Source organism: Branchiostoma floridae, chromosome 8 (genome assembly GCF_000003815.2).
Source record: "Branchiostoma floridae strain S238N-H82 chromosome 8, Bfl_VNyyK, whole genome shotgun sequence".
NCBI lineage: Eukaryota > Metazoa > Chordata > Leptocardii > Amphioxiformes > Branchiostomatidae > Branchiostoma > Branchiostoma floridae.
In genome coordinates this window covers 1,677,693-1,692,722 of record NC_049986.1, presented here as the reverse complement: position 1 = coordinate 1,692,722, position 15,030 = coordinate 1,677,693, and the positions used below count along the sequence as shown (strand labels likewise).

The following is a 15,030-nucleotide window of genomic DNA, read 5'->3' as shown; positions in this document are numbered from 1 at the left end:
ATGCATGATCATGACCACTGGTCACTACAGAAGTTGTAATATTTGTGTAAGTTTCCGTGGTGGTCTGAGACTGACCCTGTCCTGTCTGATTGTGTTGGAGGGACATATATTTATGCTGATGATCATGACCACTGGTCACTACAGAAGTTGTAATATTTGTGTAAGATTCCGTGGTGGTCTGAGACTGACACTGACCTGTCTGATTGTGTTGGAGGGACATATAGTCATGTTGTTGATCATGACCACTGGTCACTTCATCAGTTGTGGTGCTTGTGTTAGTTTCAATGGTGGTCTGAGACTGACCCTGTCCTGTCTGATTGTGTTGGAGGGACATATATTTATGCTGATGATCATGACCACTGGTCACTACAGAAGTTGTAATATTTGTGTAAGTTTCCGTGGTGGTCTGAGACTGACCCTGTCCTGTCTGATTGTGTTGGAGGGACATATATTTATGCTGATGATCATGACCACTGGTCACTACAGAAGTTGTAATATTTGTGTAAGATTCCGTGGTGGTCTGAGACTGACACTGACCTGTCTGATTGTGTTGGAGGGACATATAGTCATGTTGTTGATCATGACCACTGGTCACTTCATCAGTTGTGGTGCTTGTGTTAGTTTCAATGGTGGTCTGAGACTGACCCTGCCCTGTCTGATTGTGTTGGAGGGACATATAGTCATGTTGTTGATCATGACCACTGGTCACTTCATCAGTTGTGGTGCTTGTGTTAGTTTCAATGAAGGCCAGAGACTGACCCTGCCCTGTCTGATTTTCATACTGGTGATCATGTCCCCTGACCACTACAGCAGCTGTTGTGTTTATGTTGGATTCTGTGATGCCCTGAGACTGGCCCTGTCCTGTCTGATCATGCTTGTTATCGTCATCTTCATTCCGTTCACTTGTCATTACAGAAACCGATGTGCGTGTGTTGCTACTAACAACATTGGGCTTTAGTCCTGAAGGAGGATGCCTTGTCCTCCTCTTGCACCAGATAGTGAGGATGATGGTGCCAATCAGGATAATGCCAGCTACTGAACCACAGATAGAGGCCATGATGACAGTATGGGGTGTAACTGGAGATAAATCATGGGAACTGCTTGTTTCTTGCTTGTCTGAAGTAATTCCAAGAAGCGAAGATAGTGTTGCTCCAGCTTGGCTTGTATTGCCTGCAGAACCTGCAGTTGAATCAGAGGTGAAGGTGCCATTGTATTTGTTACAGTTGTTAGCACTTTGTGAAGGAACTAAAGGGGGTTGTGTGGCAGATATTGAGCCTTCAGGGCGCGTAGTTGGGCCGGCATTGATTTCTGTGCTGCCATATAAAGAATATGTTGACACTGGCACAGTTGACACTGGCACTGTTGACACTGGCACTGTTGACACTGGCACTGTTGACACTGGCACTGTTGACGCCGGCACAGTTGACGCCGGCACAGTTGACGCCGGCACAGTTGACGCCGGCACAGTTGACGCCGGCACAGTTGACGCCGGCACAGTTGACGCCGGCACAGTTGACGCCGGCACAGTTGACGCCGGCACAGTTGACGCCGGCACAGTTGACGCCGGCACAGTTGACGCCGGCACTGTTGACGCCGGCACTGTTGACACCGGCACTGTTGACACTGGCACAGTTGACACTGGCACTGTTGACACTGGCAAAGTTGACACTGGCAAAGTTGACACTGGCACTGTTGACGCTGGCACAGTTGACGCTGGCACAGTTGACACCGGCACTGTTGACACCGGCACTGTTGACACCGGCACTGTTGACAGTGAAGATGACTGGGAGGAGGTTTGGATATCAACAGACAATGTTGATATGGTTGCTTTTTTACAGATCGACCCTTTCAGTATCTGGTTGTTTTTAAGTTTAACCTCTCGCAGCCGGGGTAGATTTTCAAATGCACAGGACTGAATCTCTGTTATCTGATTGGAGTGCAGATACACCCATTCGAGGCTGGGTAGGTCTGCAAATGTGCCTGTTTGAATCATTGTTATCTGATTGAAGGCCAGGTCCAACTTCGTGAGCTTGGGTAACTTTGCAAATGCACCAGGCTCAATCTTTGTTATCTGATTTACAGACACGCTCAGCACTCTTAGCCGGGGTAGATTTGCAAATGCACCTGCCTGAATCATTGTTATCTGATTGAAGGTCAGGTCCAACGTCGTGAGCTTGGGTAACTCTGCAAATGCACTAGGCTCAATCTTTGTTATCTGGTTATAGGCCATGTTTAACTCTTTTAGTCGACTTAGATTTGCAAATACACCTGCCTGAATTATTGTTATCCTGTTGTGGGCCAAGCACAACTGTTTTAGATAGCCTAGCCCTGCAAATGAACTTGCCGTAATATCCGTTATATGGTTGGAGAACAGATCCAACCTTTTTAGCATGCGTAGTTTATCAAATGCATTGGGCTGGATCTTTGTTATCAAGTTATTTGCTAAAGTTAAGTAGATGGCAAATGGAATATCCCGAGGGATGCTTGTGTAGCCCAAGTCGTTCCGGCACACGGAAAGAATCTGTGAGCAGCCAGAGAAGCGTCTACAGAAAGCTTCTGACATGTTAGACTCATTCAGGAGGACGAGAAGAAAGATCAGTGCATGGCGCGGCTTTTTCCCCATGGTGTTTTGTCACCTAAACGGAACAAGAAGGTCTTCTGTAAAACCTTACCTAGTCAATATCTTGCAATTTGATGTCAACATTAAAATAGATCTCAACTGGAAAATCATTATGAAATGAGAGTTTAAAAGTCTTCATTTATACAGGAGAGTAATTGTTGCTAAAATTGTTCTCTCGGCAATTTATTTCTTTTTTACCTTTTGTAATATTTATCACTTTACAACGTCAGCGGACAAAGCATTTGAATGAGTGTGGCCTAGAAATAGGGGATTTTGAAATGATTCAAAACATTTTGGTTGACGGTTTTTCAGATGGAGAAATGGCATGCTGCTGTACTTGTATAAAACGGTGCTTCAGTTACAGTTTCCTTATAGTGCTTATAGTGTGGAACAAGCATTTTAATTACTGTGATGTTTACAAATTGGTTGTGTTGATTGTCCGAAGCTGGCTGAATGAATATTAATATTGAGGTTGTTTTTGCTGACGTGTCTGTCATTGTTTGCGCCTTCCAGATGATCCTTGGGACGATGAAATCAACAGATGAATGGACATTGCAAAACTTCTCCCAGAAACGTTCATCTGCCTATTTCCGGACTAACGGTTCATCTGCCTATTTCCGGACTATGATATAAAGTACTAAAGACATACTATCAAGATCTGTAGTGTTGGTAATAAACAGGGCAGTTAAAGGAGTCCTAAACACAACAAGAGGGCGTTCTTTTCCGATAGATAATAATTCTAGGAAGTAAAACATGCATGCTACTTCACATTATACGACAAAATACCCACTATAGCTAGTCTCACACACATCAAAATCATTCAGAATTGTGCTAAACCCCTCAAGTACTCTTTAATTCCATTAAAAAAGCTCAGCCTATGGCTGATTGCAATGTGTCTGACATGGCCTGACAAAAGTTCGTTTACAAGACCAATTTGAGGGGCGTTTATCAAAACTCGTCTTGGTTTGTGCTGTTTGATATCTTATAAACAATTGACCGTCTTGGTGTGCACAGTGCCCCTCATTTATGCCGAAAATATTTACGATAAAGAACGTGTCTTTACGTATAGGCATGGGTATGGTCTGCATATGTTTAGTTACTTTTACATACACACCTCGCGTAGTTCACCACAAGTGAATTTCTGCAAAAATGTTGCTGATAATGAATTTATTGCCACCTTATCTATTGGAAAACACTACCTTCTGGAGTTTAAGACCTCTTTAAGTATGCAAATCTCTGCTACCACTAAATCTATCGTATATATGATGCAATTTTACAAAATATTTATATCGACTATGCATCGAGTTAATATTGTTCACTGTCTGAAGCTTAGAGGGAGGGAAGTTTCTTGTAACAACAGGCCTAAAACATTTGAACCGAACTGTATCCTGGTGAGGTGACATGGTCAATCTGGATTTTGTCCTAGGACTATGAAATCGCAAATACAAAAAAACATCAGGGCGTAGCACCCGTTCCCATCTGCAAAAGTAAAAGGATATCTATTAGTAATCAGATGCTGGATTAAAAGACTGTTAAGTGTTTTCTGGTGGTTGGGTCTCCGTGACAGCCAAAAGTCGAAGGACTTCCAGCACAATATCTGCTTGTAGAATTCAACCCTAATTAAGGCACATAACGAGATGTGTACACAGCACAATCCCTTTTAAATATATCCACTGGTAGAAACATACCTTTAGCTGGCACCTTCTGGGCAGGAACTGGTGTAGAATGGCTTGGACTAGTACTGTTGTTGTGTACATGCAGGGTGCGGCCTTCAGTAGCTGGTCCGTAATTCCGTGTTACAAACAACCTAGGATTAGTTTTAGTAATATGTACATGGCGAGGTTAATTGTCTGAGGCTGGATATTTGAATTACATCAACATGTATAATCATGATGAAAAGTCTAATCATGATGCAGGTTTCGAAAAACAAGTCAACTGAAGTCAAATTTTATCACACAACAGATGATATATGAATAAGGTAAGACAAAGGGTTGGATACGGCTGCTGTGCGTGGAAAAAGCTTATATCAAGGTTGCGCAATAATTTTGTTGACGTGATTCTGACTTTATCATCATGAAAAGTATAGCCAGCTTATTTTCACTCGGATCTCATCACTATTCATCACTTACAGAAAACATTCATGTGAACGTTTTCAATCCGTTTTCATGCGGTTTTAGCATGATATTAAAAAAAAAATGTTTGTTAAGAAATTTAAGGTTGAGAATCCAAGATGGCGGATAACTAAACTACAACCACTACATGCTCTAGTTCTTCCCTAGGACCATCAGAGAGTGGAATAAACTAGAGCCTGGTGTGGTGGAGGTCTCTCCTCCAGTTCAAAGCTGAGCTGGCACGGGCTTTGCTGTATTGAGCCAGCCAAACACGTCTTGTATGTATGCAAATATATGTCCTATCAACACATTAAACTCACTTGTCCTGTCCTTTGCACACACAAAATGAGTTTGTTTTCATTTTCCTTAGCGTTTCCCCTTGTCTATTTGTACCGGATACTTGTGTTTTAACTAACTCATGTGCAATGTGCCGGTCATCTCTAGAAATTTGAGGCTTGGCAGTATGAAAGAAGAAAAAACCTTTCTCTGACCAATAAGACACGTTGGAAGTTTTGCACACTTGTTTGTCGCTCCTTGGTTGTTTTAAGTATCACATGCATAGGTCCTATAATCAGGAGAATCAAACTGTGCACGTTTCTCGGTCTTTAAACACTTTAAAAACTGGGGTAACGGGCGTGTGTGAGAAGTCTAGGTAAGACAAAGCGAGTTGATTATATGTGGCACTGTATGTACATGTATTTGGAACGGCGAGGGGTTCTTCACTGAGTACTGTACAGTATATTGACAACAAAACACAAGTTCTCGCAACTTTCAACGTTTCATCTGGTAAGAGAAATGTTTGTTAACTTCATTTCTATCGTGAGTGTCCAGTATTTTGGTTTTCTGTGCATGCACATATCTAGCATTACATTACAATTTCCTTTCATAAACATGTGAATGTATTCTTGTTGTCTTCTCTTTGTTAGTCATTATGACATCCATTAACCATTGACAGAAAAGTTTCATACAAAATCGTAAGCTTGTCTTTATTTCACAGTTGTCTTCTGCTGATCTGGTGAGTGTGACACGGCCAAAGCATCATTAGTGGCAGACAATAAGCTTAATTCAGTACCAAAGTCTACAATGATTAGTTTGCATACTTGTCTTACAGGATGCAGTATTATATATGCCCATCCCCGCGAGTCCTCCTCATTCATTCCCACAATCCGTGACCTCAGAGTGACATCGTGCCGTTATCTACGTGTCCGGGAGTTTTGTGGATTTTGATTTTGTATTCTCAGTCGCTGCTTTTATTTTGTTTCTGTACGTACCCTAAACGGTGGGTCTGGAATAGGGATGGACTTGTTCTGTTCGGAATTGTGCAAAACGTGCAAATTAAATCACTGATCAAAATCGTTTCAAACAGTAACACATTGCCAAAATTGAAGAAAATCTTACAGTTCTTAGTCGAATGGTTAACATGTTGTTGACTTCCAAACAGAACAGGGCTAGCTTTTGGTGTTAGCTAAAGCCATGTCAAATGTAATTTCCTTCCCGCTGATTAGTCCCTGCAGTTTGTTGCAGATTTGTAGACTTAAAGCTCACCACAACGATAAAACTGAGTTATACATGCACATTTCCGCCGAATAATGGTGATCATTTAGTTCCCCCTCCCCACATCAGCTGAAGCTACACCATGAAGCTGTTTGTCTGCATGATGCTGGTGACGATGGTTGTCATGGCAACGCTGATCGACGACTCCGAGGGATGGAGGCGTCGGCGCAGGCGCAGAAGGAACGGAGGAAGTCTGGATGTCGATGCAGATGGTACGTTGGTGATCACACATATCCAGACGGACATTTGATTTTATCTACACTAATTCTGCCACGGGTAAGTAGAAATAATGAATAGCTCAAAGCGAAAAAGGGCTTCGTTTGAATTGATGTATTGCACCACACAAGCATTGCTGTGTCAGTGTCTACTATACTAGTCTAGTACTCTTGACGAATGCATTTCTGCACTACGCATAGAACCAGTGCCATCCCAAGATGACGTGCTATCATAATTTGTCTCTGGATTTCTCTTGATATCTGTCTTTCCTTTACCCGTCCAGCTGACTCAGAGTTGAGGGAGGTTGTGGAAGAGGTGAGGTCGCTCCTGGGGGAACTTGATGAGGCCAGTGAAGACCTGAATACACGGGAACTAGAGAACGAGGAAGTGGAGAATATACTCGTGGATCAGGAAGAATATGAAAAAAGAAGTAATTATCCTTGTTGCATAAGTGGATAAGTAGATATGAAGTTCATACATAGATAGCAACCTTTAGGGCCAGGTGAGTTTGATGTGTTCCGGGTTGGTAGAACGAGACTAAGTGTAGTTAGTTTGTTTTAATGCGTTTTTAAACAATGCAGCTTACCTCAAGATGAAGGAACTTTCAACTAAAACGATAACAAGTATTTCAGCATAGCATTTACCAAAACATGTGCACAGAATGAAGGTATACTCGTTGGTATGATAGAAGTGTATTATTTTCACATTTCAGATAAGTGTTAAATATGAATGTAGCTAAACAATAAACGCAAAGTGACGGATAAAGATAACGTTATGTTATATGACAGAAACTAGATACTGATTTTGATTAAATGTTAGCACACAGTTATTATCATAATTTATTCATATGAATGTAGTCTTCTTCTTCTTATAGACGTCACTGTCACAGTTTGGTAACCAATAACGTTAACGTATTTGGTAACCAATAACGTTGGTAACCAAATAACGTTAGGTATATTTCACGTGAGATACATTTATATTGTGCAGTTATGATGTACGTGTGTATTTTGGTGCAAATAATTGGCTATAGCTTTTGAAATGTCAAAATCTGCTGTTTAGGCTGTGTAATCGTGTGGTTTACAAGTAAAGACTTCTCAGTTCTGCACCATTGACAGTGTCTTGTGTTGATTTTTCCACAGCACATTAGTTTCTAGTTCAGTATGTCTTTGACATATTACTAGCCTGTTGGATGACAAATTGTCCTATACATGTTTAAGGGAACATTTTGTATCTTATACTCCTGAAGTTGAATAATAGAAAGGGAAGTAAGTATTCTTATATTTCAGAGAAACAATGTTTCAATATTGCTGTGACTCATTTGGAGCAATATATGACAAGTGCAACATTTCAAAATATTCTGAGTGAAACTTTCTTTGTTTCTTACTCTTTTTACAAAGACTGAAAGATTCAGCTTTACATATTTTACAGCTGATTTAATTCAATTACAGTAAGCCACAGACGATGGACAGGTGTGATTAAGTGTTTTACACATTCCATTCAATTTGTCTCCTTTAACACAAAAACAAATTCATTTAAAATAATTCGTGCATTTGAGTTCCCCTATTTCTACTGCCATAAAGTCATATTTACAATTTCTTTCTTTACTTTGTATGGCATAAGACTGAAGACGATAAAGACTGGGGTATGTCATGAAAACAACTCGACCTAACCATTTGAAATCGGTACATGGATCGTAAGCGACACCTATTAATCGGTTGCAGTACTGCAGTATCATTCACATTGGGGTCGTGCAGTACTGCAATTAATTAAAAGGGGTCGCTTGTGATCCATGTAAAAATACCAATAGCACAAACTATCCCAGAGACCCAGACCATACTGCATGCAATGACGCCATAATTCTCTCCGTGACTTCTACAACACCCCATTTAATTAATTTCTTCTATTTTCATATTTTTTAGTCTAACAGTTGTGAACTTCAGCGGAGACAGAGAACTGCCAGAAAAGAAACAAGTCAGAGTGGGTCACTAACCTGATCCGTTTTTTTTCTTCTTTTTCTCCAATTGTAAATTTTTTGGCCCTGGTATTAGGACCAAATGACGTAAAATTTGGTATAGATATATATTGTATGTTTAGTCAAAGGATCCAAGTTAAAAGTTTTGGCATAAACCCGTTCAGCATGGTTCAATATTTGATTTAAGCCGGTTCTTCCAAAGTCCCGACGACCGTGCGGACGTTCACCCTTGCATGCACCTGGCATTACGCTTACCTCATAATCTGATTTGACCGTAAGAACGTTCACCCTTACCGCACCTGCAGACCTCGTAAGGTTATGTCTGAACATCAAATTATCAAATCCATAATCAAATATAAGGCCATGTAGATTATATGGTTGATATTTACGTATGCATCAGATATCGGTCGTTTCCAAAAAAAGGAGCTTTCAACTATGCTATAAACCGTACAAAGCAGCTGCAAAAGAAGCAAATATATGCTTCAGATAAATAAGATATATCGAAAGACATATACTAATGTCAACGCCAATTCCAAGGTAAAAAAAAAAGACGATACAACAATAATATGAAGAATCTAGTGTTCGGTATTCAACACAATGTATTTGTTCATTTGCACAACCTTCACAATCACTAAGGTTTTAAGAGGAAGGAAACTTTTTTTGACAAACGTATTTTATTGTCACGCTCGCATCAGTTTGGGGGTTCCCAGAAGATGTAATCAATATAATGAAATCAACGTGGCCTAACTGAGACGCGTCAGAATAGCAACCAACTTGCAGCTTGTTACCGTATTTCTACCAGGTCACAGTTGTTACACCAGGTAAGTCGAAAGGTCAACAACAACTGACACTTAAAAAGGGATTAAGAGTTTGGAAAAAAATACCACTGAGACATATTTTCTTTCAAATGGAGAAACTTGATATTTTCCACGTGAAACAAACAAACGGAACTTCATATTCTTGTACACAACCCTTGTTACAGCCTTCTTTCTTTGCGGCTATTTTCAGCTAGAAACAAAACTCGTTAGCTGCCCTGTAAGAGCTGCCGTGTAGAGCTACATTTTTACAAGGAAATCAGACTGTGCTATGGACCATCATAGAGAAACTGTGATTCGAAATGATTATCATTCATAAATCCAAAACCTGGAACATACTGTTGTAATTATTGAACAACTAGTCAACAAGTACATGTACAGTATTTACATACAGAATACAATGTAATATTTAAAAAAAATATGACTTCGCTGATTTCAAACACATGACTGAAAGTCATTTATAAAGAACTGTGTAAAAAGAATTAAAGTCCACTTTTGGCATAGTGAACATGCATACAGAGTAAGGTAAATGTTATAGTCGAATATTAGTTACATTTTATGCTAGCTTCGTATCTTACACAAACATATTACGTTTGACAACACAAGTAATCTGTTAAATACTTTAATAGGAACCAATAAACAAATCTAGTCCATAACATGTACATGTAGATCTATATATATCTGCCATGATGCGTTTTCAAACATGCGATTTCGACGACGATATTTTAAAAAAGAAGGTTAATTGTAAGTATATGACAGACAAGCGTACATGTTACCTACTCTAGAAAACAGCAAACAGTTCCAGTCCATACCATGTAGCTATGTTATTCACACTCAAATATCTAAAATCTAGAGAGACGCCTACATTACTCTACACAACAAACTACAATGATATATCATTCTCACATCTAATATAAGGCCAGGCAAAAAATTAAAATACAAAATTTGTATGTTTAAGAATGGTTTATTTGCCAGAAATCTTTCCAATGTCGAAAACAACACATTTCCTAATTTAAACACAAAGAACACACTGTTGTAGTGTCCACGTAGGTTAGGAAAATATGAATGCAATCAGACCATTACTAAAACATTAATATCTTTATATCTCTATAAACAGCCCAATCATCAAATTCTATAGCGTAGCACCGAACCTGCGTCATTCCCATATCTACGACCAAATTATTTTCTTGGCTTCTCTTTGCCAAACTATCATTGTCCTGCTTTTCCCCCTGGTGCCTTAATCCTTTAATTCGGTAGCTGTGAACTTCTATCACTGTGGGTTCGCACGTGGCTTCGGAGATGGCCTGACTGACAGAAGTTCTAAGTCTTACTGCATTCCTCACAAAGGTAGGGTTTCACCCTGGTAGCTGTAAGGTTTCGTCACACCGGTAGGGTTTCATCCTTAATCGTGCATGAAACCGCCAAACCGGTTGCTGTGAAGTTTAATCGCTGTGAGTTCGCTTTGCCTTGTGGCTCCGGAGATGGTCTGACTGAAAGGTTTAAGTCACGTACATGTGTCCTAAGTGTTATTACATACTTCACACTGTGGGTTCGCTTGTGCCTCCGGAGATTACCTGAGGTACGGAAGCTCCTACTGCATTCTTTACACTGGTATGGTTTCTCACCGGTATGAGTCATCACATGGCTTTTCAGGTTATCAAGCCGACTAAACTGCCTGCCGCACTCCTCACATCTGTAAGATTTCTCACCAGTGTGAGTCCGCATATGCTTCTGCAGACTACACATCTTACTGAACTGTTTGCTGCATTCATCGCACCTATAGGGCTTCTCACCGGTATGTGTCCGCATGTGTATCTTCAGATTACCCAACACACTGAACTGTTTGCTGCATTCATCGCACTTATAGGGCTTCTCTCCGGTATGTGTCCGCATGTGTATCTTCAGACCACCCAACACACTAAACTGTTTGCTGCATTCTTCGCACTTATAGGGCTTCTCTCCGGTGTGAGTCCGTATATGACTCTTCAGATGATACATCCTACTAAACTGATTTCCGCACTCCTCACATTTGAATGGTTTCTCATCAGTATGAGTCCTCATATGACTCTTCATATTGCCCTGGTCACTAAACTGTTTGCTACACTTATCACACTTATAAGGTCTCTCACCGGTGTGGGTTCTCATATGTCTCTTCAGATTACAAAGCCAACTAAACTGTTTGCTGCACTTCCCACATCTTAACGGTCTCTTGCAAGTGTAAGAACGCATATGTCTCTTTAAGCCACTCAGTCGACGAAACTCCTTGCCGCACTCGCCACACTTGTGTGTACGCGAAAAATCCTCTCCACGTCCATTACTTCCCTTCTCTTTTTCCAGATGAGATACAGCCGGGGTCGCCATGTTATATAGAACACTGTGGAATGAAAATGAATGTCAACATTTAGGAAAATCCACTTAGCTGACAAGCACACGCAACTTTAATTTGAGTTATGAAAATTACTGCTGCCTTCTTACAGACGGACTTCTGATATGGTGTTCTGCATGATTGAAAGCGCATTGCAATTATTAGTACTGCAGATTTTTAGGAACATTTGTGGTTGCAGTAGGTTCTAAAAGTTAGGTGTTTGGTGTTGTTGACAGGCAGTGAAAAGGGGTCAAAAGGTTTTGCCATCTATCTTTTGATCCCGTATAACGTAATTCTAGCTGCCGTAATATTATACCTTGTTTTGTCGTCAAATTACACTTTAGAGGCCGGGCAACCATGCCGATGTGAGTTTTTCATGTTCTAAAACTAGGGTTGGTGATTTTGACAGCAACTTTCTGCCCTGATACCCATTGTTAGGAATAGACCGTCTAAAAACAGAACTTTGCCCTGCAGCAGTTTGCGTACCGATAAAACAGGTTCGGAAGGTTCTGAATGATATTGAAACACCGCAGGGGGATTTGACAAACAGATCTGCATTAAGAGAAAAAAGTCTGAATTTCCAAACAAACATATGAAGCGAAGACAGTACATGTAGACTACACGCCGAAATAATAGAATGCTTTATACAAAAGCTGTACAGGACAAAAATGATGATATATCTCATTACGTGTATTACCTACTATGTGTATATAGACACCTATATAGTGTCATACCAACTAAGTGACCCGATCAACCAGGCCTGCATGCGATCACTTACTATAACAGGCTCACTGTTGACAGCCTGTCAAATAATACTTTCCTCCTAAACATCTTGCTAGATGAAACACCAGTTGGCGCAGAAAAAATACATTTGATATCATAAGATTTAATTGTAGAATATAGCAAATGAACGTAAAAAATACATTGTAAGCCATTTTCGCCAAAAAAATATCAAAAAACGGTTACCATGGCAACACGAACATCAATGCGATTAAGTCAGTGTGGCCTCAAAGTTCGCTGGCTATGAAGGGAAGAGAATAGTTCAATTTCCAGGAGAGTTTTGCCACTATACTACTAGGGTTCATTGACCCGGGCAGCAGGGTGAAATTAGGGCAGGAGTCCACAATGATCCGTACCCTGTAATTAGTCGGTCTGGTGAAGGCTATTTTAGCTGGGTGTCATCTGCAAGATGGTTCATTGTATCATTTATGTCACATTATTACATTTCATTTATTCATTTCTTTATACGGACAAAAAGTATCTTTCAAATATACACAGTTTTGAACTTCATAGAGCAAACACAAAGATAAGAAAGAATCCATAGTCGCAAACTAAATGTAGAGGCCAGAAGATACTAAAATTACCCGTGACCAGAGCTTTTGTCCATTCTGCCCAAATGGGATCGAAGACGAAAGTCATTTTGTTATGGATTGTTTGCAATATAATGATAAACGCATTAAGCTGTTCACATGCATTTCTGTCCGCTTGCTTGAAATAATTTGCTACACTCTGTTCGTTGGATAAATCCAACTACATTCTGGCAGGCGATAACCCTTATTGCGTACAAACAGACAAATATATCTACGAATGTTTATACCGTAGAACCAATAGTGCAAATGATATGCTAGACGAATATGTTGCCTTATTCATACATGTAGATATTCATATAAATCTGTTTAGTTGTACTGGAAGAAGTTGTTATAGAGCTAACGAAACCTGTTTTCAGGTGTCCTTGGACACACAATACTCTCCTTGCGGCTTCCTTGATTTGTTACATCTTATTATATGACAACAATCAGGTTATGGCATGTTTTCAGGTGTCCCTGGACACACGATACTCTCCTTGTGGAGACATTCACACAAAAGATTACTAGTATTTAGGTCAACGAAAAATAGAAGTATCCTTCTTCAGTCCATTTTTGTGTAACGCATTGTCTTAAATGCTACACAGAGAGTTTATATTAGGAAACGCCTACAAGTTATCAACGTATTGTGGTCGAAGTCTAAGGTCTTCATTCTACGAAACACATAGATACTTTAAGGTCTTACCTGTGTTTCTACACGTAAAGTGGGACGACGATTCTGGCAGCTTGAGCTTTGTCCTTCCGTCTTATATATTATCGGGGTGGGGATACATAATATGGGTCAAAGTTCATGTTGCACGCCTGATTACCTCAATTTATCTTTTCTCGCCAGGCAAGAATGCAAATGTTTAGCCATTGGTGGCCGGATTCAATATAGTTGGGGGTCTGCATGGTCTTTTACGTAAGGCGTAGGCAGCACCTACAGGAGAGCATAACCCTGGCTAGGGATAGATGAACCTGGAGGCAACTCTCGATCTTCATGTCTACCTTGTCCCCCAAACGACCTGGAGGTCAAGGGACTAGGTAGGTAGGTAGGTAGGTAGGCAGCCCATTTCTATTTCCCGTAATTCGTAGGGAAAACCATCTTATCTACGTAATTCGTAGCTAGGCGACCAAATCCAGCGTAATTGTCTTCCTTGGTTTAGCGTGATACGTAGGGGGCTCTTCTGAATTCAGCGAAAATCGATGTCTGCAAACACACACCCCTCCCCCCATGCAGACCCTCATAGATTTGTGGGCGTGCCCAACATCCTCCTTGCTCATCCACACATAAAAAGGATAAAAGAGGTTATGAAAGGGAGTTTGACCACCCTCCATGTGATGTCCTGACTGGTACCCAAGTTTTATCTATGGGCCAGCACCCGAAATGACGGTTTTTGTACCACCAGACCTATCGATTTTTCTTTCGAATCAGTAATTGCCAAAGTTTATCTTAATCCATAATAGCAATATTTCATGTACAACTTTTATATTATAATCATATGACAAAGTGACGTCATCGAAAGGGGTATGTCTGATTAACACTTTGCTGGAATGGACGCGATAGAAAATATTAGTCAGACTTCGCTAGTGGTGCGTACCTAAAGCCCGGACTTGGAAATGTTTAGGTCCAAGTAAAAAAAAACCCTAAATGCCCGGACTTGTAAAAAGTTATCCGTCACTTATATTCCCTTTTCTTGTTCTAAACCATCTAAAACCTTGCACTGGAAAAAGACAAGAAAACATTTCGTGTTCACACTGGCTGTATATAATTTGCATGTATTTTTCACATTGCATTTCAGTTCATGCTAACATGCAATTTTATATGCACCACCCCCCCTCCCCCTCAATAAAGAAAACTTTCTAGTGCACATAATACGCAATGATGGGTTCAGGTGGAGACTTATAAGTCCGGACCTGAACCTGAACTGCTGGACTTAAATCCGGACCTGAACCTGAATATGAGTCTAGGTACGCACCACTAGACTTCGCTAAATCAACTGCGGTAAGATCGGGTTGATATAAAATACGGAT

The 15,030-nt window shown here is 40.4% G+C and overlaps 2 protein-coding genes across 3 annotated transcripts in view; one reads left to right on the top strand and one right to left on the bottom strand.

The window, feature by feature from the left end:
* Nucleotides 1-13,842, bottom strand: part of LOC118420482 (zinc finger protein 525-like) — a 91,969-nt gene extending 78,127 nt beyond the window's left edge. The window contains exons 1-2 of one of the 2 annotated variants that reach the window (XM_035827312.1): nucleotides 13,703-13,842; nucleotides 9,188-11,662 (exon numbers count right to left, since the gene is read on the bottom strand). In XM_035827312.1, the coding sequence (XP_035683205.1) occupies nucleotides 10,669-11,649 (981 nt within the window). In that variant the 5' untranslated portion in view covers nucleotides 11,650-11,662; nucleotides 13,703-13,842 and the 3' untranslated portion in view covers nucleotides 9,188-10,668. Of the gene's footprint in view, nucleotides 1-9,187; nucleotides 11,663-13,702 lie in introns of those variants that run through there. The other variant, XM_035827309.1, reaches the window with a different exon arrangement.
* On the top strand, nucleotides 6,322-7,609 carry LOC118420556. The gene is made up of 2 exons (XM_035827412.1): nucleotides 6,322-6,497; nucleotides 6,785-7,609. Exons 1-2 carry the CDS (start codon nucleotides 6,368-6,370, stop codon nucleotides 6,958-6,960), a joined length of 306 nt encoding a protein of 101 aa, XP_035683305.1. The 5' UTR covers nucleotides 6,322-6,367; the 3' UTR covers nucleotides 6,961-7,609.
* Nucleotides 13,843-15,030: the final 1,188 nt, after the last annotated feature.

What these genes read in the sequence shown, in the direction of transcription:
- LOC118420556 (XM_035827412.1), top strand. Translation starts at nt 6,368, where the DNA reads ATGAAGCTGTTTGTCTGCATGATGCTGGTGACGATGGTTGTCATGGCA. An exon ending in TCTGGATGTCGATGCAGATG is followed by an intron (nt 6,498 to 6,784) that starts GTACGTTGGTGA and finishes TTACCCGTCCAG; the next exon opens with CTGACTCAGAGTTGAGGGAG.